We start from the raw sequence: 19,319 nt of genomic DNA, 5'->3' as shown, positions 1-19,319 counted from the left end.
AATATCCCAGGTCGTATCCCTTTAATGAAAAGGAAAAGTGTAAAAGGTTAAAGAAGAAGAAAAAAAGGGCGGGGTGGTATTTGCCCATAGGTATCCGTCCTAGATAAGTCAAAGAAAAACTCCGGAATCGATGCAAAGAAAATTATATACCAAAGAAATCCAAACAAATGTCGAAAGAAACATTCGAAAGAAATGAAAATGTTATCGTAAAGAAAGATTATAAGGAAAGAACATCTTTTCGAGATAGAAAATTTCGACTGTGGAAATCTAGGCATCGGCGGGTATCGTAGAATTCGAGGCACCTACTTCCTGGATTCGCTGACGTCGTCCGCCAGTCCGTTGGTTTCGGTTGCCTCCTTGGACTGGACGTCTTTGTCCGTTTTGTCCGTTCCTTACAGGAGTTCGACCTAAAGAAAATAAAAGAAAAAAACAAATGGAAATAAGTTACTTATCTTTTAAAAAAAGTGATACTTGTTGAGAGAGATGGAGAGTGCTGGAGTTTGGGGAGCGAAAGAGAGCGAAAAGAAGAGGAGGAGAAAAGAGGAAGATTAGTGTTCTGAGAGGCTTAGTTACGGCCCTTGCGGAAGCCATTGCGGCCTCTTGTACGACCGCCCTTGCCGAAACCACCACGTCCACCACGGCGACCTCCATTCCCGCCGAATGGGTTAGTGCCAGTAGTGGGTTTTGTGGGAGTGGCGGCCTTGGATGATTGTGCAACTGGGGCGACTGTTTGCGAAGGGGTGCTTTGATTTGTGGGTGTAGGGTTGGATTGAGGTTGAGGATTACCATTGTTTCCACCGTTCTGACCGTTGTTGCCTCCATTTTGACCGTTGTTGCCTCCGTTTTGACCGTTGTTGCCTCCGTTTTGACCATTGTTGCCTCCGTTTTGACCATTGTTGCCTCCATTCTGGCCGTTGTTACCACCGTTCTGGCCGTTGTTACCACCGTTCTGGCCATTGTTACCACCGTTCTGGCCGTTGTTACCGCCGTTCTGTCCATTGTTGCCACCGTTCTGACCGTTGTTACCTCCGTTGTTTCCACCATTGTTTCCACCAGCGCCACCGACGGTGAATTTTACACAGTCGTCCTGAGCACCTCTCTGTGCGACAGGCATGAGCACTGGCTGATGGTTGGAAGCGGAGTTCATTGTGCAACATCGGTAGTTACCAGCTGGAAGACCACCAGTAACAGTAGCCTTCAGGCGGCCCTGGCCGTTACCGGCATCATTGATACCCTTGAAGAAGGCAAAGGTACCCGGGTTTGGTCTTTCTCGCGACGTTAGGAGTATATTCTACATAGGCAAATGGGTGAATATCACTTACGGTTGGTTTGGGTTCAAATCGCCACCCAAGTCCTGGCATGTGATGTGACAATGGCCGATAATGTTACCGGCTCCGTTGAGTGTCTGTGGAGCGGAGTAGTATGTTGCTTGGGCATTAGTGAAGGCACCAGCCTGGAGGTTGTTGACCTGAACTTCGACTTCAAAGTCTGTGTTTGGAGCAACGTTGTCATTGTGCTTTGGGAAGATGAAGATAGATGAAATCATATTATTTGCACTGGGGATATCACCCATAACAATGCCGTTACAGCTACCGCCTCGGTTTTGCTGACCATTTGTTAATGCTTTGCCTGCACAGAAGTTGATGAAGTTGGCTGGGTCACTATTGGGGATGTCAGTAAGGATTGAATGGAGAGACAGAACTTAATGTCTAAACATACGTAGCGGATTCGACTTGGCCTGCTGTGATTTCACCCTGCTGTCCAGTAGATTGAGAAGCGGTCTGGATAAGCTGGGGTTGCAATGCCACAGCATTGCCTCCGTTGTTCCCACCGTTGTTCCCACCATTGTTGCCTCCGTTATTGCCTCCATTATTGCCTCCGTTATTGCCGCCATTGTTTCCACCGTTGTTCCCGCCGTTGTTACCACCATTGTTGCCACCGTTGTTTCCACCACCGAACCTATTGCCGTTGTTTTGACGAGCTTCGATAATATGGCGAGCCTCTAGATAATTGTGGATGCCCGAAGGTATTATGCTAGCCTGAGCAATACTGGAGAAACCAGCAGCCAGTACTAGAAGAGATGAAACGTCCTTGACATACATATTGACTAGAAAAATATCGAAAAAAGGCTATCAAAGCTCTGTTAAAAACAAATGAAGCAGATTGAAAGAAAGGACGAGATCTACTCGGGACGAAAGGGGAAGAAAGCCAGTAACTTCTTGTCGAAAGAAGGAAAAAGAATGGAAAGTGTGATCACGATCGACGTGATCTCGACCGGCGAGGGAAATTACAAGGAAAGGAAGGGTCTACGCTGAGCGAATTGCTTGGTAGAAGAAAAGAGTAGAAGGGAAGGAAGAAAAAAAAGATATCGAAACGCCAAAGAGGGACAGGTCCTTATATGTCTCTTGGTTTCCCGGCGGTGCACGGGTACCTTGCATTTCAATCGACCGTTAGCTGCCTGCAGCTTGCAGCTAGCTGCGTTGCACACATCCTGGCTGAATTAGGCCTGTTCCTTGTCCAGGGCTGTTTATCCCGTGGAGACGGAGTTTGGAATAGTGCTACAAATGTTTCTGCGGACCATGAATCTTTCAGCATCGAATGTGGGTAGAGTGAGAGTGAAACGTTGGAGGCTCCAGGCAAGGATACCCGTCCGGTGCGGCTGTCATCCTGACGTTGTTTGTGCCATCAGTCCGTCAGGGGACCTCGAATCCGAATGTTGAGTGTGAACGTTGGATTGCCGGTTTCTTCGCTTATTCCTCCTTTTCGATATTGACATCGATCCAGAAAATATAGTCTTGTCCAATTGCCGTTTTTTCGCGCCCAACGTGAGGCTGGTTGTGCACTCGCCTTGCCATGGAGAAACACTAGCTACCATCAGCCTAGAAGATCTTTAATTTGTTCTTCACAGCCCGAAGTTGGACGAAACACGACTGGAACTTGTTTCTTGGCGCCTAGTGTCTTGTCGTGACAAGGGTTCGAGGCAAGGCTGTGCACAATTGGCCCAAACTGGCGGGCAGATGCACAAGCGAGCATGGCGCCGAGGGTAGGGGCCTCGATCTGAAGCGAAACTTGTTTACACCTGTGTCTGAAGCTTTCCCTGCCAAAACGCTTACAGCTTCGGAGTGTAGCATTGGAGGATATGTCTTCGATCAATCAGCTATTATTTCAAATCACATCTAATATCTACCAGGAAAAATAATATGTCGATGGCATGTTGATTTCGATATACTGGGGTAGTAGTAGTAGTAGTAAATGGTACCCGGCAGATGAACTCCGATTAAACGGAGAATAACACTCTAGAATCTTCAAATTAGTAATAGGGCTCTTAGTGGAACTCACCAGCTTCGCTTGAGCCGGCTACTCCATGCGAGAAAACGGTTAATCGGCACTTTTCGGCGAGCTTCGTCCTTTCTTTTGTTAGACAATACATGAAAAATTAGATGCCATCGCATTGAATGCAGGTCTCAGGAACCAGATTGGCTGTGCTTGCCTTTCCAGATGGCAATCAAATCTCAGATCTATCCCCCACCGGATTCATCAAATCACCGCAGAGTCGTAACAATTTTATTATAGATTCGATTTGATAGCTGTCTTCAAACATCTCGCTTGAGGTTTGTGACTGTGCCGCATAATCAATCGTACCTTAATTTGCTTTTATTTAGATATCCTGATTGCGACAACCAACAGAAAATACAGATTACGATAATTCGGATTTATCCAGCAGCGATACCAACAGGTGTCCTGTAGGAACTAGGAACCAGTCTTCGAAACATAAATTAATAATATTTATCTAGGCACGGTCCAGGTTGATGGGGTTTGTATTGGATCCAGGAGCGTTTAGAGGCGTTTTATTTTTGGTTCCGTCCGAACCGTTAAATAACCTCTATACGAATTTATCCACTTTGTTTCGACAGCTTCTCAACAACTACCGTTCTGATCTTGAACAGCGAAAGGGACTGTTTCACGCCACTTTGTTTCGAAAAAACTTCCCCACACCTGTCATCACCATCCCGAACTTCACCTCCCCAGCCTTCCCTGCCGCCACCCCGCTCGTTCCATCTCTAATCCATTTTGGCAATTTGCCCCAAATGTTATCCCGACTAAACCTCTTATCCAACAAAAGGATAACTGCATAATCGTTTCGGTGGCGTATCGCTCTTCCAATGCTCTGATTGACGGCCCGCATACATGCATTTTCATAATAACCTTGCGCAGCAGCTTTCGCTTCTTGTTGGAGTTTAGTCGCATCTAAGCTAGTACCTTCAGCGACAGCACTTTCGCTGCGTGTGATCATTGATTGTTCCACAAACTCCAGTTTTGCTTTCCATTCCGCGCTGTGAATGTTGGGAAAAGGTAATCCAACCATGATGACTCCTCGACCAAGATTATCTGAAAAATTGATACCTTCGGACATCTTGCCACCAACAACGCTGAGTAATAAGGCTCCCTTTCCTTCGTCGACCGCCTTTGCATAATCTCGTAGGATATCTTCGACACTACTGCTTCCCTTTGCCTCTCTGAACACGGCTTTCCTTGATTGTAGATTTTCGTAGATACTTGCGGTTCCTTCCGGTCCTTTCTCTTCCCAAACTTTAACCACGGTTTCCAAATACGCGTAGCTTGGGAAGAAGACGACAACCCCATGCGGAATAACTTTACACAAATTGAATATAGTTTTTCCGAGTTCCGTTATCAATTTCGGACCATTTCGTTTCTCAAATGTAAATTCGAATGCTTGATTCGTAACACCCATTGGCACCGTCATCGCCAGCATGTTATCTTGGGGTATCACATGGCCGCAGGAGACCATTCGAAGCCTCTCAGAAGGTAAATAAGGAAAGAGATGATTGACGTAATCCGACATTGGTTCCATAGTACCACCGGCTAGGACAACCGCTCGCGCGTCCTCAACAAGATCTTTGAAATGATGGGTGGGATCTAAGAGCATGTATCTAAACCCCACCGCGGCTCGAAAATCTTTGGCGCCTGCATCATCTATTGGGCCATAAAATACCTTCCCTTCTTTCTCAGGATTTGTCAGAGTAAGAAGAAATGCGTACACATGGCTCAGCACTGGAAGTCCGCCTGAGGTGGCGACTTTCCTGGCTTTTGCCGCAGGAATCTTCTGCTTTTTCGCTTGATCTGCAAGCTTCTCGTTCTCTTGAAACATAGTATAGCCTTCGACCTTTCGTGCCAACTTGCTTTCTTCTAGATATTTGCCGAGTTTCAAGATATGAATTTGATCAATCCCTTTAAGTTGAAGCAAATCTCCTTGCTTTACGGTCCCATCTGGAATTTTGGGTGGGACCTTCGGATCAATTGCATTGGGCTGAATAGAGAACTTGTCTTCGAGCCACGTCTTAAGAGTTTTTACTAGACGATGGCATTGAGCGACGTAAACTCTATTACCGCCTTTCAGTTTCTTGCCGAACTTTAGTATGTACGCTGCGAGGTTGTCCGCACATTTTGTAAGCTGAGATAGCGATATCGAAACTGAGTGAATATTCGAGACAGCATCCATGAGGTTGTGAGCTTCGTCAATGATTATGATATGATTTTTCACACTGATTTTCAGCGCCTCGCGAGAGGACTTTTGAAGTAGCAGGGGATAAGGCAGGGTAATTATCTAAGGGGTTCAGCTGTTAGATGATATAGGGGAAGATGAGCTCTGAAAGACAGTTTGGTTGGTAATAGAACGGGGACTAACCTCTGTGGGTTTTATAGCTTCACGAGATGCATAGTATCCGCATATTTTCAACTTTTCGCCAACACCACGAAGGTCTTCGATATCTTTGATATCGGCCAATGCCAAATCCCTGAACTCTCGATTTAAGACATTTCGTTGATTGTCGGCTTTTGGCAATAGAAATGGACATTTATTCTCAGCTGACTTTGATTGTTGTAAATCCAAACACCGGTCGTTGACTGTATTTGCAGAAGCTGATGGAGTATTGACTTTATCGTTGATGCAAAGCAGTTTGCGAGATCCGAGGGACAAATGTTTTACCACCTCTTCGGGTTTCTCCTCACTTTCCTCGGTTAGATCATCTTCATATGTCGGGGGGAGATGTACCCGTCGTAACTCTGCTGTGAACTGCGACAGTTGAGAGTGAGTTCTTGAGCAGTAGAATATCTAACCCAGTAGTTAGAAAATAGGCGTTCGGCTAAAGGTAAGTCTATACCGGGATAGATACCTTTATCTCGTCTGGTACTTCCTCCTCTTCCTCTTTTGATCTTAGAGGACCATATCCCACCCTAGCAACCGTTAGAATCGACTTGTCAATCGAAAGGAAGATCAACATACTTCTTCATCATCTCAATTGTCTCTTTCGATAAACCGGCAAATGCAGGGTCATTTTGATCTCCACTCTCGTCATCACTATGATAATCATCAAGCTCAAATTGTGCTTCTAGGACTTCAAGGTCTTCTGCATTCCGACTGCCATCGGGTTTCTATGCATGCTTCGTCAGCGATTCACTCATAGGAAGGCAAGCAAGAATTATATTTCGGGTATACCTGTCTCTTCACCCCAAACATTCGAACCTGCTGCTGCTCATTCATTTTTCGCATATATTGCTCCCGTTCTCTTTTTTCTTTCTCTCGAACCTTTTGAAGTCTCGCTTCCATTTCTCTTCGAGAACGAAGAGCATTCTCTTTCCTCTCCTTGCGAGCATGAGCTAACACCCAACCAGGTGTTTTACCATCTATATTTACGATTCAGTAACTGGCCGGAGTGAAAGAAACCACGATCAATTCCATACCATCAACACCTCGTTCTAATTCATCATTAAGCTTCCGCCTTTTATGCTCTCGGAGCCAAGTTAATGAACCACATATTAAGCTCAATGATTTGCCCTTGTATTGATTTGTATAAGCTTCCATACACTACTAAAGATCACCCTTAAACTCTCAATTGGCGTAGTATACCGTTCCTAGATTTTATATCAGAATAGGGCATTCACGATTGAGATCTAGAGCTCGCACCTGTAGGTGACTCAAATATACCAACAGAACCGTCCTCGAGAACCTCATATAAAGCGTTCATGAAATCAAGCTGGATCGGGTAAGGAGTGTATGGATGATGAAAATCACGCTGAAAAGCTGCTCCAGCTGCGAGACTTCCTTGGAGACTGTCTGACATATTGTAGAGCGAGCTCGAGAGTTGTACGTTGGTCGATTTGATAGCTTACTGTCAGGTATTCGGATTGAATACTCCATACACTAGCTATAGACGCGCGTGGAGGACCAAGCCAAGAAACCTGCTTGTCTTCCTGTTACGCCACCAGACAGTCGGCAGTTCACGTGATACAAATAATGTTTTCTTCCGCAAATTCTTGGCGCACTTATACAACGCACAACGCAGCGCCGCAAACATCCAACAACACCAACACAAAGATGTCATGTAAGCCGGCACCAAACGTCAATTCTGAAGAATCCTCAACCACATCACATCGTCACGTTTTCGACGCCAAAGAGCTAAGCAAGCTCAATTACCACTTACGTTCCCCCCCATAATTTTCTTTGGCGTGTTGGTTAGCTGGGAGTCTCCAAAATGGATATAATTTCGGGTCTTCCCAAAGAGACCCTCTCTGAAATCCTCAGCTACTTGCTGGTAAGCTACAAGTAGCTCTCATCATGTTTAATCTTTATTCTTAGCCTCCATTAAGACTAACTTCTTTCAACTAAGATTAAACATGCTTTTGGAGATATCAGAACTTGCTGCCTTGTCAGTAAAACATTTAATTCTGTAGCCAGTCGAATCCTCTACCACCATATAACTCTTTCTGGTGTTGATCATATAGGACCAGCGCCAGAGCTCGAGGTTTCTTTGCTTCGACCTGGTCATCAATCGCTTCAGCATGTTAGATCAATTACCGTGGATATTCGCGATCCAGAACTTTATGAAATTGTGTGGCCCGACGAACGATACTTTTATGAAGACATAGCCCTGTTACAGATGGCAGGACTCTTGAATCGCTTGGTCGAACGAGTCGGCGAGGATAAAATCAAGGCGTTGGACGTCTTCCTCAAGGCTTTTGGTGACGCTATTAAAAACGAACCGCAAACTTCTCCAGTCGACATATGGTCGCCGAAGAGCGTGACAGCATATAATCAAGATTTATCTCTTGAGGCCTTGACAATTTATGGGATCGGAACGATTTCCATCAGCCCCATCCCGGCTTGGGAGATGTGCCAACAAAATTACCGAATGCTCAAACGTTTAAATTTCCATGGATTTATGGGACCGTCGGTACATGGATACTACCCCAACACCATCCCTGGGAATGATCACTTAGCTCGAGCCATTAGCGGGCCGCTCCAACTTGATGCACTTGAGAGTCTTAGTTTCAAGGACCTTAAATGGGATTCCCGTCCAGAACCCAACAATAGCCTCGATGCTTTTCTCTCAGAGTTAGAAATGGGGGTTTTCTCAGCCTGTGCCGGGCAAAACATCAAAACAGTCAGCTTTTTAGACTGTGGTTCAACAAAGATGCTAACTCTAGGATGCGCCCGATTTTTGAATCACATTACAAACCTCACCATTGAGATATCGGGCACCTTGGAATACCTAGAAACTTTGCTCTGCAAACTCTCATGTGGGCTTTCATCGTTATATGTCAAGTGGTATCCTTGCCCCGAAAACAGAAATTGGAACCACAGACTCGATCGAGATCCAGCTCTGGGAAAGGTCGCGTTCGTGAAGCATTCCACTACGCTGAAAAGTCTCTACCTGAACAAACAATCAGGTCATAAGTTTTGTGTGAAGGGTCCAGTCAGTGCCGAAGGCGGTGATCCTTTGGACCTGGAGACAATATCAAAATTTCCGTTACTAGAGTATTTGGCTCTTCCACTAGACGAGCCCGACTCATGGAACCCTGGAGTAGTGAAAGTAAGTGTTTTCTATTTTAGCCATAGTATGGTGGTTAATATTAAATATGTTCCTTCGACAACTATCTTTGTCGATCTTACAATCACGTATTTTCCCTAAGCATGCCGCAAAATCACCACGGATCCATTTAAGAGCTAACACATGAAAATTCTTCTGTAGTTTCAAACCCTAAAATTTATTCACTTCTTAGAGCCTTTCCCCCTTCGCCCAGGAACTGAGAGTGGTGCCATAGAGAATTTTCTTCGTTGGTTGTCACCTTCTCACGAAGAGCCAAATACGGGCACCGTCTCAAAGAGTGTGAAACTCAAGGCTCTTGTAACCCCCTCCAATTGGTCTCCTTACGGTCGCTCCACGCCGTATTTGGTCTATTTTCGGAGTTGCTCTGAACCATTCTATTTCGAGTCCCCATGCAGGGCATTTAGGGAACTATGTTATTGGCACCCTGACATTGAGGAGTTTTGCATGAAGGGGGATACCTCATTTTGTCCATTCAAACAGGATGGAGGATCGCCACCAACGGGTCGGGGTGAGGAGTTCTGCATGGAGGGAGATATCGATACCCCATTTTGCAAAGTTTGCCTGGCATTGCGGCCAACGAACGGTGAACATTCTGAGTGATTGCGGTACTCTATATATATATATACATGTACATACTTAGATAAACACAAATGTGTTTATACAACGGCCCGTCGGTATCAGCTTGTGAACCGGCCATTCCATGGTCGTGTACTGGCTAGTAATAGTTATAGCGCTGCTCTTTGTGACGTCTGGGAACGAGACCAGTTATAGCTAGTTTTATATTTTAGAATCAATTAATTAGAATTGAATTCTATTGAATTTGCCATATGTTGAATTCGTACTGCTATCAGTCCATCAGCCCATGTGAACCCTGGCCATGTACTGTAGCGTATTAGCATCTATACTGTAGTTGCAACGAAGTCTCAATATGCAAGCGCTTTCTGCAAACATCTAAGGATCGATTTCTAGAATTCTAGATTCAAGGCCGAGCCATATGCATGGCCATCAGAGCAAACCCCGATACTTCCCGTCTAGCTCTTCGCGTCGGCCGTTCGGGGACTTCCAAACTCATATGAAACGTCTTTGTAATCCATGTTATGACAGGGGTGTCACGAACCCTTTAAGCGATACAATCAGAGCTTGCCAGCGCACCAAAGCCCTAACATGCAGCCTGACGTTCATGGACTGCATGACTGGATAAAAAACTTTTCCCTTCCTTGTTGAAGTTGAAGAGTATTTGCCATTTAAGGGAAAATAAAATTTCGTTCAAATCCTCATGATAACGAGAACGGTCAAATGACTCTTTTCTCGAAAAATTTGTCGATGCCGATGCCTAGCATTGAATCCTAGAACCAAAGTCCCTCAATTTGAGGCTTAGGGATAGCTATGGGTCGTGAAACAATCGATGTCGCGGCAACACGACCATCTTCATAAACCGAACGGCACGGGCTGGAATCAGATCGAGTCGAATAAGCCAGCCATGGCATCTAAACCCATCGGACGGCGCCAACAAACACAGAAGCCGTCTCATTTTGCCACTAACGGCCATCAACTGTTCATGGGGGATGCGGCACGTATCGACGTGTACGACCGTTGATTTCCCAAACTAGAAATGTAATTGATCAATTGATCACGCTGGCCTGAAGGGTTTCCCGCCTGGGTCCACAAGGGTCTCTCCTCCCATGGCCCATACGATAGGAAGCAAAAAAAAAAAATATGTAGCTAGGACGAACCAGTGAAAACTGTGTAAAGGAATTTTACTGAAAAGAACGAGAAAAGAAAAATGCAATGTGCCCTGGCCGTTTTTTTGATCATGGAGGCATTCCGCCCGACCATTCGCCATCGCGCAGGGAGCAAAAGTATGGACTATGATGACATTGCATCGTGAATTCTCTCTCCAAGGGCTTCAAACCCTGGTCCGCCCTCCTCTTTATACAACACACAGAATGCATTCGCTGGCGACCAACAAGTGAACCCCAACCACCCTGCCCTTTCGAACGCCAGGCGTGACATTGAACGATCGAGAAACGTTCAAACATATGTCAAAGCCGGCGACAAGTATCCGCAATTGGGGAGGCAAATTTTGAATTTTAATTTTTGTGGTTTGTCTTGTGCATTGAAGAATTGGAATTGGGAATTGGAAAGCGGGGTTTCTCGAAAATGGTGATTCGACTTATTCTCGACTGGCCTCATCACGGTATTCACAGCAGCTTGAAAGCTTTACTTGCATGAACGAACATGTGGCATAGCTCAGGCTTGCCTATTGTTAGTTAGTATTGCCGCGAGAACCAGAAAATGGACTTTGCTTTGCTTGCTTCTTTCTCGCTGACCCAGAAGTTGAACAACGAATGAATCGCTAAACGAGTACCAGGCTGGATGATTACTGGAACGCAGGCCTTCCCCCTCTTTCTTTTTCCTCCCGAGTGTACCCGCGCGAGAAGGTCTCGAATTGCGTGTCATGTTTGTTAGATCCTTTCTTTTTTTTCTTTTCATTTTTTTTCCATTTCCCTGCGCATGTATGTAGGATAGAGCAAGCATTGTTGGCGGCGGGGCTTCTGGCTTGAAACACAGCCTTATAGAGCAACTTTAAGATCTATATAGGCTGCGCATGCCCCAACGTCGTCTCCACCTACAGAGATCTTTCCTAGTTGCTTGTAACTTAAGACGCCAACGAACCTTAACGACCTGCCGGAAAAGTGCCTATAACTATCAAACTGGATTTGATACCTTCGAGCTAATTAACACTAGTACTAGCTTGAGCTCTTGCAGATAATATTTTTTCCCTTCCACAGTCGCAGTACACCAGCTACAGTGCAGTGCAGCCCAAAGCCTAGAATTAATTATAATTGTGCTTAAACCGCCCCTCCCCCCTTCAGTTCACAGAGATCAACTTTGCGAACGACAATTGACTCTTGAATCCCCATCGCCATCTCATCAGACCAGAATCAATATATCAATTCCCCTCCGCAAAACCGGTTTATAACCCGAGATCAGACAGTTGCTGTGCTGGCAGTCGAGCTAAACCCTGTTGATCGCCCGAGACAAAGTCCAACAAGAACAACGCGAAGTCGATCCAACAATCCCACATGTCTTCTGGTACCCCTCCAACTCAAAAGCGACGGCTCCCCGCCTCGCCGTCTCTTTCCCCTGGATTTTTCCAACCAAAGCCTCAAATTCTCTCCTGGGGTCCTTCTAGAGCGAACGGTGGACCGCGCCCTCAATCCCCTCAAGAGCCCTTCCTCACTGCCCCATTTGGTTACCCTTCCCCAAATACAATGTCCCCAACTTCACCCATTACAAGGCCGCTTTCATTTTCACCGCATCTGCGACATCTCTCTCCAGCTCCTAGCAGCGGTGTTTCCACAGTTAAATCTATGAGCGAACACGATAGCTCTGACGAAGAGGTCTTTTCTCCTACGAATCAAAATCTCCAGGTTCATCTACCAGATCCGGAATCGGATTCGGAAAACGAGGGGAACGATAGCCTAGACATAGATATTGACCTCATGGATCCTTCTACTATCCCATTGGACCTTAAGTCCGATACTACTTCTTTATTCTCTGAGCGTATCTTTTCCTCATCCGGTCAGAAGAAATCTGCAATAATTACAATCGAAGAACTGCCAGCACTCCCAATGTCGCCCGCCCTGAGCCGCACATACTCCTCCCAGTCGGCTGCATCTAGCATTAGCGCTGCTACTGCAGGCCACGTCAGCTGGCAGGATTCTGGGATCGAGGTCATCCAAGGAGAATACTCTTCCTGTGCTTCTGACTCTGAATTGGACGATACTACCGACGACCCACAGACCGAGGATGACGACGACTTTGAATGGAACGTCGATGTGTGTTCTAGCAGCTACCCAACTGACGATTTCCTGCTTGGAGGCTTCCTGGGACTTAGTACCGGTGGTACCAATGCCGCAATGATGGGAATTGGTATGGCTTTCCCTAAGGCAATTGACAGATCTTTCAATACCAACGTTTCGACTCGCCCCGCTACCCCATTCGCCCCAAGAAAAACCAGAGGCTACGCAACCATTGCTACCCCCTCCGTTCTTACCCAAAACCTGGAGAAGCCTACTGTAACTGGCAGTGCCAACAGCACCCTTAAGCGTCGCAGCCTCAATACCCCAAATACCAAGAAGAGAAGACGCATCTATTCCCTCTTCGATGATAAGGGTGGCGAGGGCGACGACGAAAGCGACGAAGCAGAAAGCCCCGCTAGCCCTGCCAAGCGAGTCAAGAGCAGGATGAACATGGACTCTGTCCTGAACGGTGGAGCTTTCAACCTGCAGCAACAGCAACATGCGAACCCGAGGCGAGGTAGCCTGAGTCAGATGTTTGGCGTGGTTCTCGGCGACGACATGGACGTTGACCTTTGAACGAATGAATATGCCTTTGTCGTTTTTACTGTATATTGATGATTATATGGGTTTGTCTGGGGCTATATTAGATATCCTTGCTTGGTTTACGACCTTTGATTTGTCTATTTGGGTTTTTTGATAGAGTTAGATACCATTCTGTCTGTCGTTTTTTCTTCTCTGACATCTATCAAATGTATAGATAGATCTTCTCTTATTCTTTCCGTTTTTGTTTGTTACGTATTTCCCAAAGGGACACGATATCATCATGGCGTTTTGTGAATCACTTTTTCTTTCTTCTCCCTGCTCATAGCAAATATCATAGCCAGCTTACGTTTTACTCCATACTCTCACATTTTTTTCTTCTTCTAATAAGCATGCAGCCGTTAATCACCTGCTTTTTGTGGCCACATTTACATATTTCCTAAACATTTTTCTATGCGTTCTTCCTCTGTTCTTCCTGCATATCCAACGAATTCATACATAAAACTGCATTTGCCTAACTCTACTGACTTACTTGTTCAAATCGAAACCTTTTTCCCGTTGTCATGCATACAATTCGATCGAATCTTCTTTCCTTTTTTCCTTTCTTTTCTTTTATCTGTAATCTGCAACCCTAATTATAGGTGCATAATATTGTTTTTTCTTCTTCTTTTTTGTTATATGATCATTCGATCTGTACGAACACGCTGTATTTACATGGGGATCTTATCTCTCCCTGCTGCATATATGTGTAATACAATCACACGTTATTCTCGGATTTTTACGAAACGGTTTTATTTCATAGTTTTCAGTGGTTGGGTGATTGTGGACTTTTCTTTTCCAAAATATTAATAACTGAGATCCTTTTAATTGTGAGAATGTATGAATAAATTTATTGGATTGTGGTCTGCTTTTTTGGATGGCGGCTAGTGATGCTTTGGTAGCCGCTGGGAGCTCGGGCTTACTATGAAGATTGCGTGATCGATTGGTGAAGTTTATTGAATCGGTGCTGGGTCGACTCCGGAGGCTTGTAAAACTTGGTCTGTTCCATCAGCCCGGGGGTTATAGTAATCCTCGAAATAGAATGTAGTATTTGGAATATGAAAGCTGTTGGGGAAGATAGATTCCTATTTTAATTAGCTTTGACATCTTCCCTCGTGCTATCCTTCGAGCTTGAGCCACCCAAAGTGCTGTGCCACATGTTACAAAAGAGATTTTCTTAACCGGTCTGTGAGCTTGCCATAATCACCGTCAACATGGAACTCCATGAAAAGGTTCTGGTCTGGTGTGACTCTTGTGCTAGTAATACACGCAACCCGCAGAAATCCTTCGTAATACCGCCTTTCATGGCCGCGCTTTTAATCCCTACATTATTTAAGCCTAGAACCTAGCAATCCAAAAGGCTTAGACAGTTATCACCATCCCTAAAAATGTTGGAAATCAAAGCTATCTTCTCTGCTATGCGTAGCTATGCTACCCACGGGGCTGTGTACAACAGATGTCAAGACCAGGATCGAATTCACTATCCTAGTAGTAGCAATCGCCCTGCTAGTATTCCCTCAGTCCTGCAATAGCAAAACTAGGGTAACAAGCGAGGGCCTTCTAAGGTGGAGGATCAGACCTAGCAAAGCTTGTGTCAAGTACGGCTGAAGGCATCATAGCTATGTGCAATAGTAATGCTGGCAGCCTAGCAAAGCTATCAAAAAACGGCACTGCTAGATCTACTTGATCTGACATTTTGCATATGTACACATGTATATACTGTGCCGTTAATACCCGCAATACCCTCAAGAAAAACGCAAGAACAACAGGCAAGAAAAGTATTAGGGCCTATTCAAGTATACCGGTATAACCGCGGAAACATTCCGATAGGCCTATCTATCCCTCCTCTCTGTATCAAACGCAAAATACAACGCTCCCCCACTATCGATATCGTGCCTACAAATGTCCCACCAAGGAATCGCATGTGGTATCACGAACCACGCGAAGCTGTGCAATTAATTGCCCTGCTGACCCGGAATACAAGCTTCCTTCAAAATGCCACAAGCAAAAAAAACTTAATTCTGTCGTACGTCCCGACTGCGACTTGTGGCTCCGTTTCGCTTTGTGCTACTATGTGGCCACCCGTTGACGGGGATGTAGAGAAGAGCTCCGATGAGATGACGTTACTTTGAAGGCGGAGGCTTAAGATCTCATGATTTAGTTATTTTGTTAAACGGAAAGTGGGTGCGGGTGAAGGCTCGGGCCGTTGGGGAGGATTACGCGGCTTGGTGTGTCTGGCCGAAGATAGGCTCGTAGATTTAAATGATTCGGCTGCTATTATACGCATTTTATAAAGTGTAGTTTGTATCCGAAAGCTTAAGAGAGATAAAAGTGTATTTTATTTACATATCGAGCTTGCGGATATCTGAATTCCCAAGCCGCGTGTACTTTGTTTAGAATAAACTAGCTCTATACCATTTCCCTCCATTAGTAGGAGAAGATCATAAACGTTTAATGCGGAACCTTGTAGATTCAACGGCTTCATCCATCTGTTAGAATTTTTGATGGCATGACGCACACAAACACTAAAGCAAAAGAAGAACACGAAATAAATAGCAGGATCGATAAGCCCGTGATCTCGTTAACGCGAATCTCCTGACGTAACGCGAAAAGCCAACAGCACTCCTAGCTCCTGGGAAATAGTGTAGACGACACCTGAAATATGTGTTGTGTGTGGAGTTCCGTGTTTCCCGATTGGGACAGACTTGCAGGGGTTAAGTTAAAAAGGCTTGGCGTCTATCAAAACCTCCCAACACTTGCAACACCAAAAAGTCCAAAATCAATGAAAGATTAGAGTGTGGGTCCAATTCCCTCCTAGCAAGATCCCTGTCTCGCCACAGAAAACAGAGCCAAACCTCAAGGCTGCCGAATGAGCCGTGGTTGTTTACTAAGACAACCAGCGCCGCTGCAAAAAGCTTAAGCTCCACATGGAGCTGTCGAATGCGGGGTTTGCGGGGACAAAACAGAAAAACTAAGGCTCGATGCTACCCAAACTTAATGGAGCCGAGGCATTCGGATGTTGCAAAAGCTAAAAAATGAAGGGGAGCTAAGTTCATTGTCACCTTATTTTGGCGTCGATGAGGGTGGAGGGACGGCTTAAATCCAATGGCTACCTCTGCGCTCCGGTATTAAAATGCGGGATTGGAATCTGGGGAAATGCTTGATTTTTTCGAATTCTTCTTCTTCTTGCGCTATTCTTCAATTTGTTATTTTTCAAGTCCGGTAGTCACGTTAGTCCAGTCAAATCTTTAGTCTATAGCTAGTCGATTTTCAACATGGCATCCGCAGCAGTTCTTCCAACCCCGGTCAACGGCACTTCTGTTGCCGTCGAAGAAAGACCAAAGATGGAACAAGGACAGGCCGTTAAAATGCCAACTATCGCTGATATCGGTCCTCCAAAATTTGACGACCCTTATAAGGCGCGAGAGTATTATAAAGGCCGACTTACACTTGCATTCAGAATCTTTGCGAAATATGGATTTGATGAAGGTGTTGCTGGTCATATTACCTTCAGAGTATGTCTTCCTCCATTTTCAATATTATACTACGACGAGAGCTATGAAAACTAAGATCATTACAGGATCCCGTTGAACCAACATCATTCTGGGTCAATCCTTTCGGCGTCGCATGGCCAACTCTAACGGCCGACGACCTTATTCTCGTAAATAAGGAAGGAAAAGTCGTCGAGGGCGGTAAAGTCCGTCTTCTCAATGCGGCTGGTATGATAAACCTACTCCACACCCGAGTCCTTACTGCTTAAACTAATATCGAAACTTCCTGAAAATAGCCTATATGATTCATCACGCAGTTCACGAAGCTCGCCCCGACGTCATGTGCGTCGCACACTCACATTCCCTTTACGGCCGTGCATTCTGCGCCCTTGGAAGGAACCTCGATATCACAACCCAAGATTCTTGTGCTTTCTACAATGATATCGCTCTTTACAATCAATTCAAGGGTACCGTCCTCGCCGCCGAAGAAGGTCGACAAATCGCCTCCGCTTTGGGATCTCGAAAGGCAGCATTACTCCAAAACCACGGCCTTTTGACTTGTGGAAAAACTATTGAGAGCACGATCTTTTGGTTTATGAGTTTGGAGAAGAGTTGTCATGCGCAGTTGTTGGCTGATGCTGCGGCTGCTGGAAGAGGTGGTGCTACAGTGAAGATCGATGATGATGATGCTTTGGAGACTTATAAGACTGTTGGAACGGAGATGGCTGGGTGGTTTAGTGCGAAACCTGCTTTTGATATTATGGAATTGGAGAGTAGGGCTGGGTCCTTGTATGGGAATTATTTGAAGAAGTGATTTTGAGGGCATTTTTTGGTTTGGATTTTACGAGTGGGTGTTTTCGGTTTGGATAGCTACTGGGATTTGGATTAATTTCTATCATATGAATGTGTATATCAGATTGCAGCTATATATTAATATATTGAGAAATCAAACGAATTTTATTGGACAGACAGAACTCCCTGTTGATATTATATTGCTCAAGTAAAGCAAGGATTCTAGACTGTCAGAAATCTGAAGCGAAGGGGATGTTGTAAAGTCATACGATTATGAAACTTCCCCAGATATCACAAGTGGGCCCTGCAGGCCTGCAACAAGCTCGAATACGAGGATACGAACTTAAGGACCCTGTTTTGGATTCGGCTCAAATCGGTTAGATTTGGACAACCCTTGCAAATCATGACGACTCTTCATTCAACACTCTTTCATGTTGCATATTTATATCCTTGCTGATAGCTAGAGCAATATGCGGGACAAAACCTTGAATGTTGTTGGCTAGGTCGTGATTCGCGATCGGTGGAAGATACATCATGAGGAACTAAGTATTATTTTCATTCCCATAACTCTAGAATGCTCCCAATTCGGGCATCCCAGATTATAAGACTCTACCTAAACTTCCTTGCCTGCTGGGCTATTAACTTAATTATATTTTGTTTCTGAAACGACCACCGCCTAGCTTCTAGCGCGGCCTTAAACGACCTGTACAAATGAGTGGTAAGAATGTTGCTGCATCAATATTACTATATTATATCGACAGACCTATTTCACCCTACAATTTCAAACGAGAGGTCCCACGGCGGCTCGTCTGAAATATAGGCCAGCATATTAGCGCCGATCCTTACCCATGAACTCTTTCGATTCGAGCTTAAAGATTAAATCGACGTCATTATCAAAAATTGTAGTGATAGAAAACAATAAAGCGCAGATTTGAAATAAGGCTACTCCGATTTATATATAAACTTATTGATTCTATTGCCATTGAGAAGACATCAAGAGCGCAGTGTGGTTTGCACATTCGTTTCGCTAGTGGCTTTCATGAACACCGACCCCGCAGAGGGACCAAAAATAGCTATGAAATTTAACAAGGTGTATAAAGACTAAACCGCCAGCTCGAGGCTCGAGACTAGAAAGAAGCAATAAGTTCATAATTTACTGTGATCATGACATACGACATGTAGCTAAATGACACCATATGTAGTTCCCTGTATAATTATGAGTTACAGATGGAAAGAGGTTGAGCGAAGAATCTCAATTCAATTCTGGGGGGGAAAGATTATTTCTCCCGCATCCCTAGCCTTGAGGTCAGGCGCGCTCACACGCGCTCGCAAAGGTGTGCACCGATCGTACGGATCCTGCCGATGACATGCATGGTCAAGTATCCTCTGGCGGATATGGGTTGGTCCGCGTGCAGGTGCACAAGAAATTTCGAAACGAGCCCGAGCAAAAGCATCTGCACGATGTATACCTCTACAAAACCAAGGGGGGGAAACTATGCCGTTGTACCGGTGGCTCATTTTGTGAGGTAAGTATATATTACGATGCTGGAATTGAAAGCCTTGTATGCTCGATTCGAGCCGTCTGGTCAAGGCCAAGGCTACGTACCCTGCAACCGCATCGAGCCCTGAATTTGTTCCATCAGTTGGCGCCACAACGACATCTCATTGGTGGAGAACAATTCTCGTTGACTACATTAAGTCCAGACCCCTGTCGCTGCTGTCACCGTCCTACATTCTTCAGA

At 45.2% G+C, this 19,319-nt stretch overlaps 5 protein-coding genes across 5 annotated transcripts; 3 read left to right on the top strand and 2 right to left on the bottom strand.

Annotated features, from left to right (window-relative positions):
• Window positions 1-565: 565 nt before the first annotated feature.
• AOL_s00110g164 (uncharacterized protein) lies at window positions 566-2,102 on the bottom strand (the record flags this gene model as incomplete). The annotated part of the gene is made up of 3 exons (XM_011126854.1): window positions 566-1,265; window positions 1,323-1,661; window positions 1,720-2,102. The coding sequence occupies 3 exons, from the start codon at window positions 2,100-2,102 to the stop codon at window positions 566-568; spliced, it is 1,422 nt and encodes a 473-aa protein (XP_011125156.1).
• A 1,859-nt stretch (window positions 2,103-3,961) lies between these two features.
• Window positions 3,962-7,142, bottom strand: AOL_s00110g163 (uncharacterized protein; the record flags this gene model as incomplete). Its single annotated transcript, XM_011126853.1, has 8 exons — window positions 3,962-5,626; window positions 5,708-6,133; window positions 6,195-6,255; window positions 6,305-6,453; window positions 6,518-6,705; window positions 6,763-6,856; window positions 6,886-6,933; window positions 7,011-7,142. The coding sequence occupies 8 exons, from the start codon at window positions 7,140-7,142 to the stop codon at window positions 3,962-3,964; spliced, it is 2,763 nt and encodes a 920-aa protein (XP_011125155.1).
• A 411-nt stretch (window positions 7,143-7,553) lies between these two features.
• On the top strand, window positions 7,554-9,509 carry AOL_s00110g162 (uncharacterized protein; the record flags this gene model as incomplete). The annotated part of the gene is made up of 3 exons (XM_011126852.1): window positions 7,554-7,613; window positions 7,689-8,891; window positions 9,051-9,509. The coding sequence occupies 3 exons, from the start codon at window positions 7,554-7,556 to the stop codon at window positions 9,507-9,509; spliced, it is 1,722 nt and encodes a 573-aa protein (XP_011125154.1).
• A 2,486-nt stretch (window positions 9,510-11,995) lies between these two features.
• AOL_s00110g161 (uncharacterized protein) lies at window positions 11,996-13,291 on the top strand (the record flags this gene model as incomplete). Its single annotated transcript, XM_011126851.1, has 1 exon — window positions 11,996-13,291. The coding sequence occupies one exon, from the start codon at window positions 11,996-11,998 to the stop codon at window positions 13,289-13,291; it is 1,296 nt and encodes a 431-aa protein (XP_011125153.1).
• Window positions 13,292-16,569: 3,278 nt separating this feature from the next.
• Window positions 16,570-17,599, top strand: AOL_s00110g160 (uncharacterized protein; the record flags this gene model as incomplete). The annotated part of the gene is made up of 3 exons (XM_011126850.1): window positions 16,570-16,809; window positions 16,875-17,013; window positions 17,082-17,599. 3 exons carry the CDS (start codon window positions 16,570-16,572, stop codon window positions 17,597-17,599), a joined length of 897 nt encoding a protein of 298 aa, XP_011125152.1.
• Between the last annotated feature and the right edge of the window lie 1,720 nt (window positions 17,600-19,319).

The sequence above is a fragment of the Orbilia oligospora genome (genome assembly GCF_000225545.1).
Source record: "Orbilia oligospora ATCC 24927 unplaced genomic scaffold scaffold00110, whole genome shotgun sequence".
Lineage (NCBI taxonomy): Eukaryota > Fungi > Ascomycota > Orbiliomycetes > Orbiliales > Orbiliaceae > Orbilia > Orbilia oligospora.
Note: the sequence above shows the minus strand (reverse complement) of the source record. Positions and strands in the feature narration are given on the sequence as shown.